Source organism: Thunnus thynnus, chromosome 7 (genome assembly GCF_963924715.1).
Source record: "Thunnus thynnus chromosome 7, fThuThy2.1, whole genome shotgun sequence".
NCBI lineage: Eukaryota > Metazoa > Chordata > Actinopteri > Scombriformes > Scombridae > Thunnus > Thunnus thynnus.
The window spans coordinates 8,235,383-8,249,996 of record NC_089523.1 but is presented as its reverse complement, the minus strand read 5'-3'; the positions used below and the strand labels follow the sequence as shown (position 1 = coordinate 8,249,996).

The window sequence follows — 14,614 nt, the reverse complement described above, 5'->3', positions numbered from 1 at the left end:
ATGTACTGATGCTAATCTTAATACAAAGTCTTACACAAAGTTTAGTAACTACTGCATGGTAGGCAGGCCTTACCTCTAGTTGCGGGAGGATTCCTTATGTAGCCATGCCTGTGTGTTGGGGAGCTGTAGGGTGGGGTGCCTCCTCGGGGAGGCCCCAGGAGCTCATGACCTTCCCCTGCTTTGGCCAGCAGGCCCTCATGTGTGTGGTGGTAGCCGGCCGGCACCTCATCCTCCTCCATGCTCTCTGAGTGAGGCAAGCTGGGGCACGGCGCCTGGACCGGGTGCTGTTGTGGTTGCACCTCCGGGGGTCGGATCTGGAGGAGGTGGTGGTAGTGTTGGCCTCCTGAGGCAACCTGCGGTGCCGGTGGTTCTAAGCTCTCACCCTGGCTTAGCTGGCGGAGAAGCAGCATCTCTCCATATTCTTGGGGCGCACCACTGGGTGGTGTGGGGGGTGCTGGGCCTGGCCGGGGGCTCTGCCTTTTCAGCAAGGCAGCCAGGTCCTGTGGCGGCAGCCTGGGGTCAGCGTGGCCTGTTAAAGAGTGGCGGGGGGACAGGAGGCCCTGCAGGGTGGGGGTGACGTGCTGTTGTGGGGGGCGGTAGTCCAAAGGAGTGGGGGAAAGCAAGGCCTGTTGTAGTGTAGAGGGGGTGCCATAGCTGCTGGTCCCCACCGCCCCGCTCTGGTAACCTTCCAGGCCGGGAACTTTGAGGGAGGCTCCCTGCAGGTAGGGGCTGTAGGAGCCAACCACTCCGGAGGCGCCCCGGGAGGCGGCGTCGCCGGAGAAGAGGTGGGGATTGAACTGGGCCTGGTCATAGCCTGATGTGAAGCGGCCAAGGCTGCGACTGAACAGAAGGAAGGAATGCAGAAGATCATTAGCAAGGTGTCGTCAAACATGAACATGCTCCCAATCCTCTTCACAGTGACAATATATCAGCTAGCTTAAAACAATCTACAGCAGGCCTGCATGAAATCACTGCACACAGACAGCCTACCAAAAACAAACACAGGTTCAAGTATTCACTGAGAGAGGTTAAGATTTTTAAAGGCCAAATTTTCTTTAAGCGTATGTGTGAACAATGTTAACAGTTCTCTCAGTGAAGGTAGTCCTGGTTACAGGGGTGTAGTGATGTCAGAAGTAGTCCAACTGTTGGGACTTGTAAACATACTTCCAAAACATTTACATCCAACCACTCACCCAAAAGCAATGAGGTGGAGAATATGTTGATGATGTCATCTCAGCCAAGTCGATGAGGGATTTTCATTAATTTTGTTGTCAGTGGTAACTATTAATGTTGTCATGGTCTGTACTATCAAATGTAAAATATCTGGCCTGAGCAACAGTATTAAAGTCTGAAGTTTCAAAATACAATTTTTGTGAAATCAGTGGACATGGCAGGATTGAAAACCACAAATAAAAACAGTGACAAACATTTACAGTGAGATGTGTGAAAATACAACAAATAGCATAAAAGGTGTCCATTCAGAACGGTGAGGTCACAGAAAGCAATAACACTAAAAGTTAAACAAGACACAGAAATAGTCCATTGGTTTTATGGGGAGGATTTGGCAACCATCAGGGGATGCGGTGACAGGACGGGTGGGGTCACCTGTGCGTCTCGGCGTTGTCTGCGCTCAGCTGCTTCCCGAGGACTCTGTGTCCACATGGCGTGGACAAAAAGCTGCCCGGTCTCTGTGCCCCACCTCCCAGCTCCACTTCCTGCACCTGAATGGTCACCTGAATAAAACAGGCTACGTTAGTTTCCATTAATGTTTATGAGCATTTATAAAAGTGATTGTGTTAACGTCATGTTTAATTAACCTGCCCGTCATACATGTAACCTTCCCTAAAGACAAAAATAAAATGTCATTGCAGTCACCTGCTGTTGTTGAGGTACACCTGGTGCCAATGGGACAGTGGGGCGGGCAGACGCTGCCTGCTGATTGGGTGGTAGAGACATTCGAGGCAGGCCTGTGGGAGGTGGGCTGCCGCTCTGGCCCTGGTATAGTGATGGAGCACCGTGCTGGTACTGCACTGATGACGGACCTGACAGGAGGGGAGAAGGATCGTGTGAGCAAAACCTTTAGCCAACGTTAAGATGACATCATCATCCGAGTTCTCTTTGATCCACGGAAATCCCTCAGCCAATGACAGCAAGGAAACAATGAAGTTTTCTTCTCCAGAAAGTTGAATCTGAGGAAGTTGTGCCTTCAGTGATTCATAAACTGCTACTTTTTTCATTCCCAAGTTTTTCTGGTTTCTGTCCTGTTTATTTAAGCATGCTTGCAACATATATTACTGTTACTTTTTCAACTCATTATCATTGACCTGACAAACACCCAAACTAACTGTACAGTTGCAATCTGTAAAAAATCAGATTGATCTTATAATCTCTGGTAATTGCAAGTTATTGTGTTCTCGATGACTGATGTGTTTACTCACCTGCTGTCCCTGGTTGCGCAAAAAATATTTTCATTGAGTCAGCATAAACTATGCCTTCTAGTAGATTATTCATAACATAATGTCAAAGATGAATGCACGTCAGATGTCAGTGTTTGTATAGAGATGACAAAAGCCAGTGAGAAATTAAGAGTCAAACGTTGTCAAAACATTGATGAAAAGCAAATTGCACTTCCAGCAATTCTAATGCCTGATATCCATTTCAAAGAACAAATAACCAACCACATCTTTATAATGTTGGTTAGTCAATTATGATCAGTGAATGACTGACTGGTGTATGTATCCTTCAAAACCCGAGTTCAAAGCACCTACACCAGTTACAAGGTAATAGGCATTCAAACACTCTCACAACTGTATTACTAACCATGCCCTTGCATTATGCCTGCAGAGCCAGGCGGAGGGCTCTGATTGGGCTGTCTGAAGAGATGGTTGCTGGGATGTGTTGGCGGAGGGCTGGAGGGCTGGATACGCAACCTGAGGGAGGACAGGACAGAGTAGGAGAGGAGAGGAGAAGAGAAGAGAAGAGATACGACAATGATGTAACACTTCAGTCGATAGCACTGCACCACAGTATCAAGTTCATTGTTCACCGTTCAATAGCTGATGAGTAATACGTGTGTGTGTGTGTGTGTGTGTGTGTGTGTGTGTGTGTGTGTGTTCACCTCTGGAGCTGGTGGGTTAGGTGACTGGGCTGGCTCTCTCCATGGCCTAAAGACAGACCCTGCAGGTAAAGAGAAAATATAATTTGACTTAAAGCTGTTAATGTGATTATGACTGCATGAGGTGATTTAAGTGCTGATAAGCTGTTAAGTGTCGAAGAGAGTGTTCATTTTGACACCTGATTTTTATTTCCTTTTAGTCTTCAGATGAATACGTGTGTTAGTTTTAGTCAAATTTTAGTCTTTTGGTTTTTGTTAGTTTTAGTCAACAATAACTACATTTTAGTCTCATCTTTGTTTTGCATTTTTCTGACTACAGCTGTTGCCATCTTTGTTGTGTATAGTTACCATGGCTACAGGTGTCATTCTCATCTATCGTGAGGTTAATGGAAAAAACACTGTTTACTTGTTAATACACACAGTAGCCATGTCACTCTGCAGTAATACGACAGGCTGAGTCTCCTCAGCAAACAGTAACAGATGATATTATGAGTTGCTATAAGCCTTCATGATGCAATAGAACACAAATGTTTTAAAACTAACAATAGATCGTAAGGTAATACAAGTACGATTCAAGTCAATTTCATTTGTATATCTGTACAGGAATACAATATCCTCTATCCTTGGACCCTCGATTCAAACAAGGAAAACCTCTCTAAAAAAAACCTTAATGAAGGAAAAAATGGAAGAAACTTCAGGAAGAGCAACAGAGCAGAGATCCCTCTGCCAGAACAGGTCAGACGTGCAATAGACAATGTTTTACAGTTTCAGGCTCTGCCTATTTTGCATGAAAGGTTCTTAACTGTTCTAAACATCATTGGTGTTTTTTGTGACATAGTGGATGGATGGAAAATGTGGTTATATCTTTTAATGACATCTTTATGATAGCTGTGTGTTTGTACCTGGATTTGCTGGTGGAGGATTTGTTGCTCTTGCTGGTAGAGGATATGCTGTTGCTGGGTGTGCTCCAGGAGTCGCTCATCCTGCTGAGCAGCATACATTTTCTGGAGCTGCTCACACTCCTATTGAAAATCACAGACATGGACCCGCAAATATTAAATTTACATGCAGAGACAAGTCATTTTAATTACTTAAAAAGAAGTAGTGGATGTTAAAAACGGCGTATTCTTGATAATGGCTGCAGTTTTGTTTTTCTTAGCTCATTCGTGATAGCTGATGAACAAATAGACTTGTATGGTTACTGAGAAAATAATGAGGCATTATGTAGTGTGTGTTATTGCTTATCTGTAAGAAATCACCATCTTGCTAGCAACTACAACTGCAGCAAATGTCAGCACCAACCATCATATCTCAGCAGTTTTAAAGCAAATTCTCATTTGTGTAGTTAGTTCATGATGTTTAGTGTTCAGAGACAACACTCGCACATGTCTTTAAGCACTTTGCTCAGAGTCCAAAACCATGAGAGCAACAGCTTATATGAGCAGCTACAGCATGTTCTCTGAGGCCATGTAATCATCCCTGCACTTGTGTACTCCTACGTTCTTCTACGCCGCTACACTTTCACAGGCTGAAGGTCATGTGTGTGTTATCCTCTCCTTTGCCCATATTAACCCTCTTAACACTTGAGAGTACTGGTAATCCCAACACTTGAGAGTAATGGTAATCCCAGCGCGTCAGTGCATGTCTAAAATGAAGCACCCATTGCAAACATGATGATTATCCTTCCCCCCTATCTACGCCTACCGACTGGTCTCACTGCAGTGTCGCTGAAAATGATGTGATGTCTCAAGAAGCAGTTTGAGGTTTTCTCAGGTCAAAGACCACATTTGACTTCACCTGCGTCAAGATTACTGTAATTGTGTTAGTGTTTAATAGCCACATTGCTCAAATCGGTTCATCTGCTTTACACCTTTGACGTGACTTGATTACTAACAGTAAATAAACAAAAGAAGAAGAAGAAAAAAGTTGAGGATTAGTGAAATCTGGAGTGAATGAGTTAAAACAGGGTTCACCATCTAGTTTCATCCATGTTAATTTTGATGAGAGACATTTGTCCCACCTTGTGTCCCTATATTTCTAGTCGTTTTCCAAACACTCACCAACACTTTTTAATTGTATATAATAATAATAATAATATGATTTTAAAATATCTCATATATGTTTTTCCTTTTATGTTGACTACTCCAGATACTGTGATATATACTGATTATTATTATTATATATTGTGTAGCACTTCATAATAGGGCTGCAACTAATGATTATTTTTATTATTGATTGATCTGCTGATCATTTTCTCAATTAGTCAATTAATCGTTTAATCTATGAAATGCTGATAATAGTGAAAAAATTGTATTCACAATTTCTCAGAGGCCCAGTGATGTCTTCAAATCACTTGTTTTGTCTGACTAAGTCTAAAATGTTAAGATATTCCATTAACTTCCATGTATGAAAAGGAAAAACAGCAAATCTTTACATTTAAGCAGTTGAGACCATCAAACACTTTTTGCTTTGCTTGATTTTTGCTTCAAAAAATGACTGAAATGTTTCACCAACTATCAAAATAGTTGTCAATTAATTTTCTGATGATTGACTTATTGATGATTCAACTAACCGTTACAGCTCTACTTCATAAGGAGACATTTCACAGTTGTCAACCATGAATTAAATTCACTTTCTATCCCTATTGAGCAGGGCTATTTCCCTGTCCCACCCATTCTGTTGTCTATGTAGTTAAGAAAACTTTGGTTTAACCACAATATTACTTTATTTTACACCTTCCCTTGTCACTACTCTAATAATGTTCTATTTCTAGTCCAACCTTTGCCCCAGTAAAGTCTAAGGTGTCTCTTGCAGCATTGCTGCTCACAATTTGTAAGCTTCTCCCCTGTGATGCTGTTAACTGCTTTCACCTATCACTTTTTTAAACCCTGTCTGAACATGCTGTTCACAGGATAAGACCTTATCCCCTAACCTAGCACATCAGAAGCTCCTGAAGATCTGATCTGAACCGCAGCTAGGTAGAGATGAGGAATGGCATTCTGCTTCCTCAGGACGACATAGTACTCCTTTCCTTTTTTAAAACACTGCAACTAGAAATGAGCTAAACTGACTAAAAATAAAAAAGGAACAGTAGCATAGTTGGAAACACATGGCAAAGTTAATAAGATTTTGTAAAGTCTTACATGGCCAGTACTGCAGTAATACCCACACACATCTCAACTGAAAAAAAAAAAAGAAAAAGTTTTGCACTGAAGCCAAGACCAGGCGGGAGAGCTTGCTTGAGGAGGCAAAATGCAACAGTCAGCCAACGGGGGAGCTTTTCACTGTGGTACACATCTGGTAAGTGACTGCTATTACACTGCTGCATCACGGACTTTGCCTCAGCTCGTAAAGCACAGATTTGCAGTGCCAGGGATCTTGGTTTCTATTCCCAAGTGAGCTGGAATTGCATCAGACTAGCTGCAATGTATCACAATTTCTACACTTTTTTTTTTTGCTTTGAGAGCCAAATGTGTTGCATCACTGTTTGCAAGCACCTAGCTATCGAGGGTGTTTTCGGGGGGGGGGGGGGGGGTAGGCAAAGCAGAGTAAATACCAGGCTGGAATCTCTGAAATCTCTGCACCTGGTGAGGTAATTGTTGAGTTTGGGATTGATCGATAATCTTATCAACCTTCCACAGAGCCTTATTTTCTCCTATGGACCCTTCTGTTATAATATTAACATCTCATAGAAAAGAACACAGATGATTTCTTGGTTTATGTTGCTCATCTCCATTATATTACTGCCCAATAGTCTATACTTCTCTGCAAATTACTAGTCTAAACATATGCAGTCATCAAAAACAGGGACTGGGTAATATGTAATGTACATGTCAGATTTATGGAACACAAAAAGAACCCATATCAGGGATGAAGACCAATTTATTTGTTTTCAGCGAGAATGAAATATCATTCTTTCTTCAGCCAGTTTTTCTCTGGTGATTTACGTAATGAATTGAAGTATTTATCCTCAACAAAGTAGCTGTTTATACAACTACATTATTCATATTTTCCCTTGATATTAGGTATTGACGTACCTGCTTGAGTTGCTTAATGAGGCTGCTGTTCTCTAGATGAGCCTTGAAGGCTTGGATGGTGGCGGCGCCGTCGGAGAATCGTCTGACAGGTGAGAAGCGCTCCATGGGGAGATGAAGGGTGTTACAGTCTTTATAACTGGATCTGAGGAAGGGACCACAAGGAGCAGACACAAACACGTGTGTACACAAATCCACACACATACACACCATTCAGTCATACAGACAGATGAGAGACAGAAACAGATGCATTAGAAGCATGAGCTCTTCAAACCTTCACACAAAATATTGCTGGTTAAAACAAAGTATCTGACAGTGATACATTAAATGTGTAGAAAACATCAGGACCTCCACACTGACACAACTAATAAACAGGTAAAAGCTTTTTTTTTTTTTAAATGATTTCATTCATCTTGTCAATCATGACAGAGGAGGAGACAGGTTAGAGAGGAACTGTGCAAAATTGGTTTTAACTCACTGTTGAGAAGATGCTGGTCCTAATATTTTGAAAGTTGCGCAGTGACTAAGTTTATTTTTAAACTCTTCACACATCCTCAACATCCTCACATAACAACTGAAGTCAATGAGACACAAAGTTTCAGGAAAAGAAATATTACAGTTGATCATCAGTGTAACGTAAATGACATTGTATACATACCATTGTGAATGGTCTAAGGGCAACACTGCCAATACGTGACATTACATGAATGCTTCTTGAGGATTTTCTACAAGTTAAGTTCCTTAACTTACCATTGATGACAGATGTTTCTCTGTGAAGTGAGCAAGAGATAATCTACTTTTCATAGCAAAGAGCACATAAGTGTTGGCATGTTTCACATAGAACTAATTTACTGGACAGAATGGAAATTGGACTGGATGATGCAGCTGTTATTTTCATCAAGAAATAAAATGTTCTTTTAAAAAAATAGCCCAGTAGATCACACTGTGGGCTTGCCAGAAATTACTCCATGAATAAATATATAGCTTCTAGTTCAACAAAGTTTCACCCATTAATTGTAGCTCAAGAGATATTGCCTTCAAGCACAGATTTATATGTCTCAAGACCCATTTGAGACAACAGGTTCTGCCTACCGCTGCATGTTAATACAAAAATTTACAAAGAAGAATAAATGGACCCAGTATCTCAAAAGACTTTATAAACTGAGTTTGAGGAAGATGATACTTATTGGGGGGGAAAACAGCTAGAATTACCACATTAACAACACCAAAACACCAAAATATGACTGCTGTTGGAGAGAAAATACACAAAGGTAATGATTTAGCTTTGAGAGGTTGCTCACACAAACACAGTTAACCTGCCACATGCCTCCTCTTTTCAGGTTTGTGAGGAAGAAACTGTTATTTTGAATGGTGGTTTACTGATGATGTGGAGATATATCTGTCATGTGCCACACCCTCCACCTCCAACACCAACATTGACAAAAATATATTTCCTCTATGGAAGAAGCAAAAACCTCCGCCAGGTGCGAGCACATCATCAGCAATGTGTGTGATCAGCCATGTGTGCATGTGTGTGAGAGATAAAAGACAGAGTTAGGCGTAATATGCCCCTCATTTAATGCGTGAGTATGTGTGTTTGTGCGTGTTTGTGCATATACAGCTCGGAGCGGGCGTGTCCCCTCACCGGGTGTGTATGTCGGGGGCCCAGCCCCCCCTCTGGCGGGGGCCCTGGGGCCGCTGTGACTCTGCCGCGGGCTCGCCATGCGATGTGCTCATGAGCGCGTGCGTCGTGTGCCGCTTGGAGCGGTTCGCCAGGTACCTGGGCCGCAGGGAGGGGGGAGGACGGGGGTGAGGGTGGGAGACAGGAAGCAGCGCTGGTCAGCTCTCTGTCCTCATTGGCTAATGGAGACGGGGGGGAAGGCCCGCCCCTTCCCACCTCTGCCAATGGGTGCCATCATTCATATCATCTTAGCCAATCAGAAAAACAAAAAATAAAATTACACCATAGATGGATGTTATAGCTTATGGGAATACCACAGCCCCCCAGCTTCCAATTTAAGAATTGGACTGGTTGCCATTTTTTTAATCATTGGTTTTGCAAGCTTCAGAGTTAGCAAAGCTGTGTGAGAAAGAGTGAGAAAGTCGGGAGGATATTTTGGCACTGACTGAAATGAGAAAGATAAAGAAGCTCTTGGCCAAAGAGTTTGAGAGACAGGAGGGCGGGATTTGGTAGCAGATTCAGTTTGGAACTGCGGAAGAAGGCACTTGCACGATGGAGAAAGGAGGAGAGATGGGGTAAGCACCACAGCAGAGTGGCCACCTCCCGTGGGAAAAAGCAGAGCAGCCTAAAGGCACTCACTCCCAGCAACCCAGGACACCAGCGAAGTCTACAGAAGGTGCTGTCTGAAGAGGACCAACTGGGAAACCCTTACCTGGACTTGTGAATCCAACAACAAACCTGCACCTGTCCTTACCCTCATCCTTCCTTGTCAGAGCTCTTATTTCTTTTGTAAACATGTCTATAAACTTCCAGTACATATTTTCTGTGTCAATCCAATGTTTTGGGTTTTTTGTTTTTCCTGGATTTGACATTTGCTGGCTAAGCTTTTAGTAGAAATGACAGTATGTACTTCCTGTTACTGGCCTGATGCATTTTGGCCTATAAAAGGTTTGTTTACATAGAAGGTGAGGATACAGATCTGTATTCAGAATTATAGTTATTATTTTACTAATGTGGGATCAACAAAGAATAATTGCAAAGGCAAATGCAACAAATCATAAAAGAGAAAATGACATATGTTTAAACTAGCCTAGTCCTTAACTCAGCATTCATACAGAACCTGCTGACCTGTTGTCACAGGCTACGGATCTTCCAGAGTATCCAGTCTAGACAGCACTTCTGTATAGTATATACCCATCGCTCAAAACCGTCACCGTGGGTTACCTCTGTACTGCCTCTTGGTCTGGTTCTCCGTCTGAACCCTCCTCATCCACCGGAGCTACAGCAGGGATAGGGTGCTAAGAGAGGCAAAGAGTTTACTGGTCAAGACTCCTGCAGTTGACATAGAGGGAGAAAATACAAATTGCACTCATAGAAAAATCCAGATCCTGAGGTTAACGTCTATACTCACCGGACTGGCGACGAGTGGTGAGGGCCCCCGGGGCCTCTTGAGGAGCTGAGCGTGTAGCTGAATGTTAGCCCCCCCATCGGAAGCTCTTCGACCCAGAGGCCCCATGCCGTTGAGTAGCTGCAGAGTTGGTGGCTGCAGCAACGACTGCTCCTGAAGGATCAGCAGACACAGGAAGTCAGTTTGGAAGGGAATTTCAATAAAGTTAATATTTAGTCCCAACAACTACAAACAGTCAGACACTGTAGGTTTCTGCAGAGGTCTTCTACGCCCAACTGAAAGACCTAACACCCAATCTAACTGACAGTACCTTGTACTCCAGCTGCTGTGTGGGCTGCAGGCTCTGTGTGGGCATGAGGGTGTGCATTTGGCCCATAGTGGGGGCCAGTGGGGGGAAGGGGGGCTGGGGCACTGCGCCTCGAGGGAAACCTGGTGGCAGTTTCTGGAGGTCCTCCTGCATCTCTGTCCTGAGGTTGGAGGAGAAAAGAAAGACAAGAAGGAGTCAGTGGCTATTTTATGTGCTGTCAGTACGGCAGAAACTAGTTCATATACTTGTTCATGTCTTATTTGTGATAGATTATTCAAATGCACCTTTATTAACACACTCTCCACTGTCCCTGTATTAATTTACACACCAATAAACACTTCCTATTTTTGATAGCCCACTGATTAATTTATAAAGGTTATAAAAAGTTACCAGCTATTACATTTGATCACTTTAGGACAGCCATCAGTACTGAGGAGTTGGCAGAAACACAGCTTCTACAATTTTTTTGGCAGCTGCCTTAGATAAATGCAATTGTGAAGCCGTCTTCTACCCAAACATCCAATAATATGACTGAATACAGTGAATAAGTAGGAGACACAAATCAGACTGATCTTTACCACAGAGGAAAGAAAAACTGGATCTGCCAAAAGATGCAGACTTGTTGTCTGATATGTTGTTTGCATGAGTTTGCATCCTGCTAAGGGCTTATTTGGGTCTTTATAAACAAGAGCTGGCATTTACATGTACCAAATCAAGAACAAAACATACACGGTAAATAGAAGTGCTAGGAAAGGATAGTTAACAGCATGAAGACTCTAAAGTTATGCTTTTGAGAAAGTACTAAGGCAATTTATTTGTACATACAAGACATAAGAAATAGCTGTCGTATGATATTACAGACTGATCAGCTGACAGTTACAGAAAAAAAAAATACTTCTCATGATACTGTAGCAAATAACAGACACATTAATTGTATATTGAAGGAATGTGGGCCCGTGTGTTACCTTTGGTCTGGTACCCCCACAGTGTGCCGCCTCATTGAAAGGTAGCGAGCCATGGCCTCAGGAGATGGCTCCTCACCTTCATCACTGTCCAGTGCCATGCTGCCATCCGGCTAGACGATAAATAACATATATTTGGTCATTACTGATGCCCTTTGGGAGCCCGTGTGATCCTTTGCATGCTTATGTGGCAATGCATCAAAAAAAAAAAGAATATATACACTTGTCAGTTCTAATATACATGCTTCAAACTTCTGCTTTTCTATTAAAATCCCTGCTGCAATGCAGTGATCTGACGCATTCTTGTGTTTCACAGCATTTGTGAGTCAGCTTTGAGACTCTGCGTGTTATGTTTAAGTATGTGCGCATGGATGTGTGACTGTGTGTCTGATTATTGTCTTTGAGACTGATCCCAGGCTATATGGACGGTAGTAAACTGTAGTAAATATTGGACAGACAGCCAGTGACGACACACACGCACATCTATGTCAATGATATGGTTTTAAAACTGGATGCTGTCATTTTGACTTTTATGCCACAGAGAATTGTTGCAACTATTCCTTTCTAAGTTAAGAGTATCCTGTATAGAAGTAACAATTTTTGCCAGCCAGGTCAATTAGAAGTGGACCATGTTTGGGATTTGGGGATTTCATCGCTAATGAAGGGCAAAGACCTATCTGCAGCCTGTGAGGCAACTCCATGACCAGAAGACTGGCATAATCTTCGACTCACCTCAACAATCTGGTTCTCAGGGTTGATGAGCTGGACATGGGGAACGGTCATGCTAACTGGATTACCCTGCGGATCCGTCTGCACATACACACACACACACACATGCACAGGTCATGTGAGGATTGCACTAATTTTCTAACAATCTTCTTAGAGCAGTGGGATTGGCAGATGTGGGTTAAAGCCAATCAACTCTATTCAGTGGACTGACATGATGACTACTGTAGGTGACACTGATGAAAACAGTCATGTGAAACTTTGCTGTCTTCAATAAGATCATTCAAAATCAAAAGGTATTAAAAAACATTTTTCTTTGATGCAAAAAGAGGAGATTGAATAAAAATCAGTCAGTCCAAAGGTTCTGGAGACCTTCTACAAAGAATCAGTTTATACATATAATAAATTCTTAGTATATACAGACACACATGATCAATCAGTAAACTTTGGGGTATGTTAAGATAGTTGGCACCAATTGCCTCTAGAAACCTAGTTATAGCTATTAAAACTTAGCAAAGAATAGCCCAAAATCTCCAAAATATCATCAAAATATAAATCAACACATGTCAAATTTACCTGTACAGCGTTAAGGGGATAGCTAATGGAGCGTGGTGTTGGTGGAGCAACACGCAAGGTCTTGTGTTTCTTGAGGCGGTCAGCCAGCAGACTATAGATGGCACTGTAGTGATCGTATGCATCTGTTTGTAGGGACTAGAGAAGAAAAAGGCGTTCAGACCAAATCTGGCAATGCGTGAAAAACGGCAGTTCTGCCGTTCATTTTAACGGGGGCAGTGTGTTCATGCTGCAGGGGGTGGGGGCCATGTAGGGCTCAGCAAAAAAAATGCAGCGGTCATCCAGCAAAAAAGTTGAACCAGGCTCAACTTTTGCCAGAATGCAACATTACGTCATCTGACAATGCACCACATGGGCCAATCAAGTAAGCAGGCGATCACACCAAAGATGCCCATGGGATGAAGAACCTTGTTTACCATGTAGCATTGTACCATTCTGTTGTTTACCGAAGACCAGTCTTGGTCTTAACGCAGCCTATTGGTGTCATACCTGAAGCGTGCGCTCTCGGTCCAGACCCATCTCAGACATGGCTATCAGCACCTGTTCGTTGATGAGCTCCGTCTCTCTCTCGGTCTTAACCTGCTCACACTCTGCTATCAACTGATTCAGGTAGAAGAAAAGAACGCAAGGGAGGAGAGATGGGGAGAAGAGATGGGGAGAAGAGATTTGGTGTTGAAGACAAATTGTCATGGCAGCAGCAAGTGCAAACTAGATGAACCAGTTTGGAGCACCTACTACATTTTAAGAACTGAGATGACTATTAAAAACAGTTAAAGAGGCTGGACAGTAGCATGCCATCTTTGAGCACAGTTGGTTCATCTTTGTGATGACACACACTGAGGCAAGTCAAGAGCATCAAATTATACTAATTGTAGCAAAAACATACGATAATCACAAGAGAAATACAATTACTCAAAAACAATTTGGAAAATAAGGCAGGTCAATGATTCTTTTGCTTCAGGTAAATGTTCATTACACAACCCTGCCTTGAGTCCAGATGTCTACTGAAAATGATCTAGGAGGTCTCACCCTGTCGAAGTCTGGGTCTGGGTCTCCTTGTCTCATCCACTTGTTCTTACAGATCTGCTCCATGGTCAACCGTCTGCTGGGCTCCAGCACCAACATGTGTCGGATCAGATACTCACAGTCTGCAATAACGCACAAACATACATTCTCACGTGAGACACTCAGAACAGTGTTGGTTACAATGGATTCAAATCATAATGTGTTTTAATGTATAGCATAAACGTCCGCAGAAAAATCTCCACTGTCTATCTTCTGCCTCAGAATTGACCATTTTCTATGGTTTATATGAATGTTTTGATACTTTTCCTTGACCACAGCCACTTATCAACCCTACAGTGTTCAGTACTTGATTATAAGGAGATTCATTTTCGGTGGAAAATCATTTTGCAATGTTTTTTTGGCTCTTGGATGGAAACACAGCTAGAGACATATTGACCTGGTTAGGGTTTGGCCTGTACTCTATAGAAGAAAGTGGAGGGATGTCGGATAGAGGGGATAAAAGTTGACCTACCTGTGGACATGAAGAAGGGGATGCGGAACTTGCCACTTAAGACACGTGCCCGCAAATTCTGTAGAGTACTGCCGTCAAAAGGTAGGGCACCACACACCAACACGTATAACACCACACCTAAGCTCTGTACAGAGAAAAGACAACAAGAAACAAACTATGAAATATCGAATGTCACAATTTAGCCTGAAAAGCAGTGACACGCTTATTATTGCATGTATATTTAAACAAACTATTATTTTGATCATTAATTAATCCATCTTCACGATAGAGG

At 42.6% G+C, this 14,614-nt stretch overlaps 1 protein-coding gene across 4 annotated transcripts in view; it reads right to left on the bottom strand.

Annotated features, from left to right (window-relative positions):
- sik3 (SIK family kinase 3) overlaps nt 1-14,614 on the bottom strand; it is a 38,506-nt gene that overhangs the window by 4,344 nt on the left and 19,548 nt on the right. For 3 of the 4 annotated variants that reach the window (XM_067594129.1, XM_067594130.1, XM_067594132.1), the window contains exons 6-22: nt 14,344-14,467; nt 13,836-13,954; nt 13,296-13,406; nt 12,810-12,944; nt 12,240-12,317; nt 11,511-11,620; nt 10,549-10,705; nt 10,242-10,391; nt 10,055-10,128; nt 8,795-8,929; nt 7,153-7,294; nt 4,018-4,137; nt 3,119-3,177; nt 2,821-2,930; nt 1,876-2,042; nt 1,606-1,733; nt 74-840 (exon numbers count right to left, since the gene is read on the bottom strand). In XM_067594129.1, coding sequence (XP_067450230.1) covers nt 74-840; nt 1,606-1,733; nt 1,876-2,042; nt 2,821-2,930; nt 3,119-3,177; nt 4,018-4,137; nt 7,153-7,294; nt 8,795-8,929; nt 10,055-10,128; nt 10,242-10,391; nt 10,549-10,705; nt 11,511-11,620; nt 12,240-12,317; nt 12,810-12,944; nt 13,296-13,406; nt 13,836-13,954; nt 14,344-14,467 — 2,686 coding nt within the window. The remainder of the gene's footprint in view (nt 1-73; nt 841-1,605; nt 1,734-1,875; nt 2,043-2,820; nt 2,931-3,118; nt 3,178-4,017; nt 4,138-7,152; nt 7,295-8,794; nt 8,930-10,054; nt 10,129-10,241; nt 10,392-10,548; nt 10,706-11,510; nt 11,621-12,239; nt 12,318-12,809; nt 12,945-13,295; nt 13,407-13,835; nt 13,955-14,343; nt 14,468-14,614) is intronic. The other variant, XM_067594131.1, reaches the window with a different exon arrangement.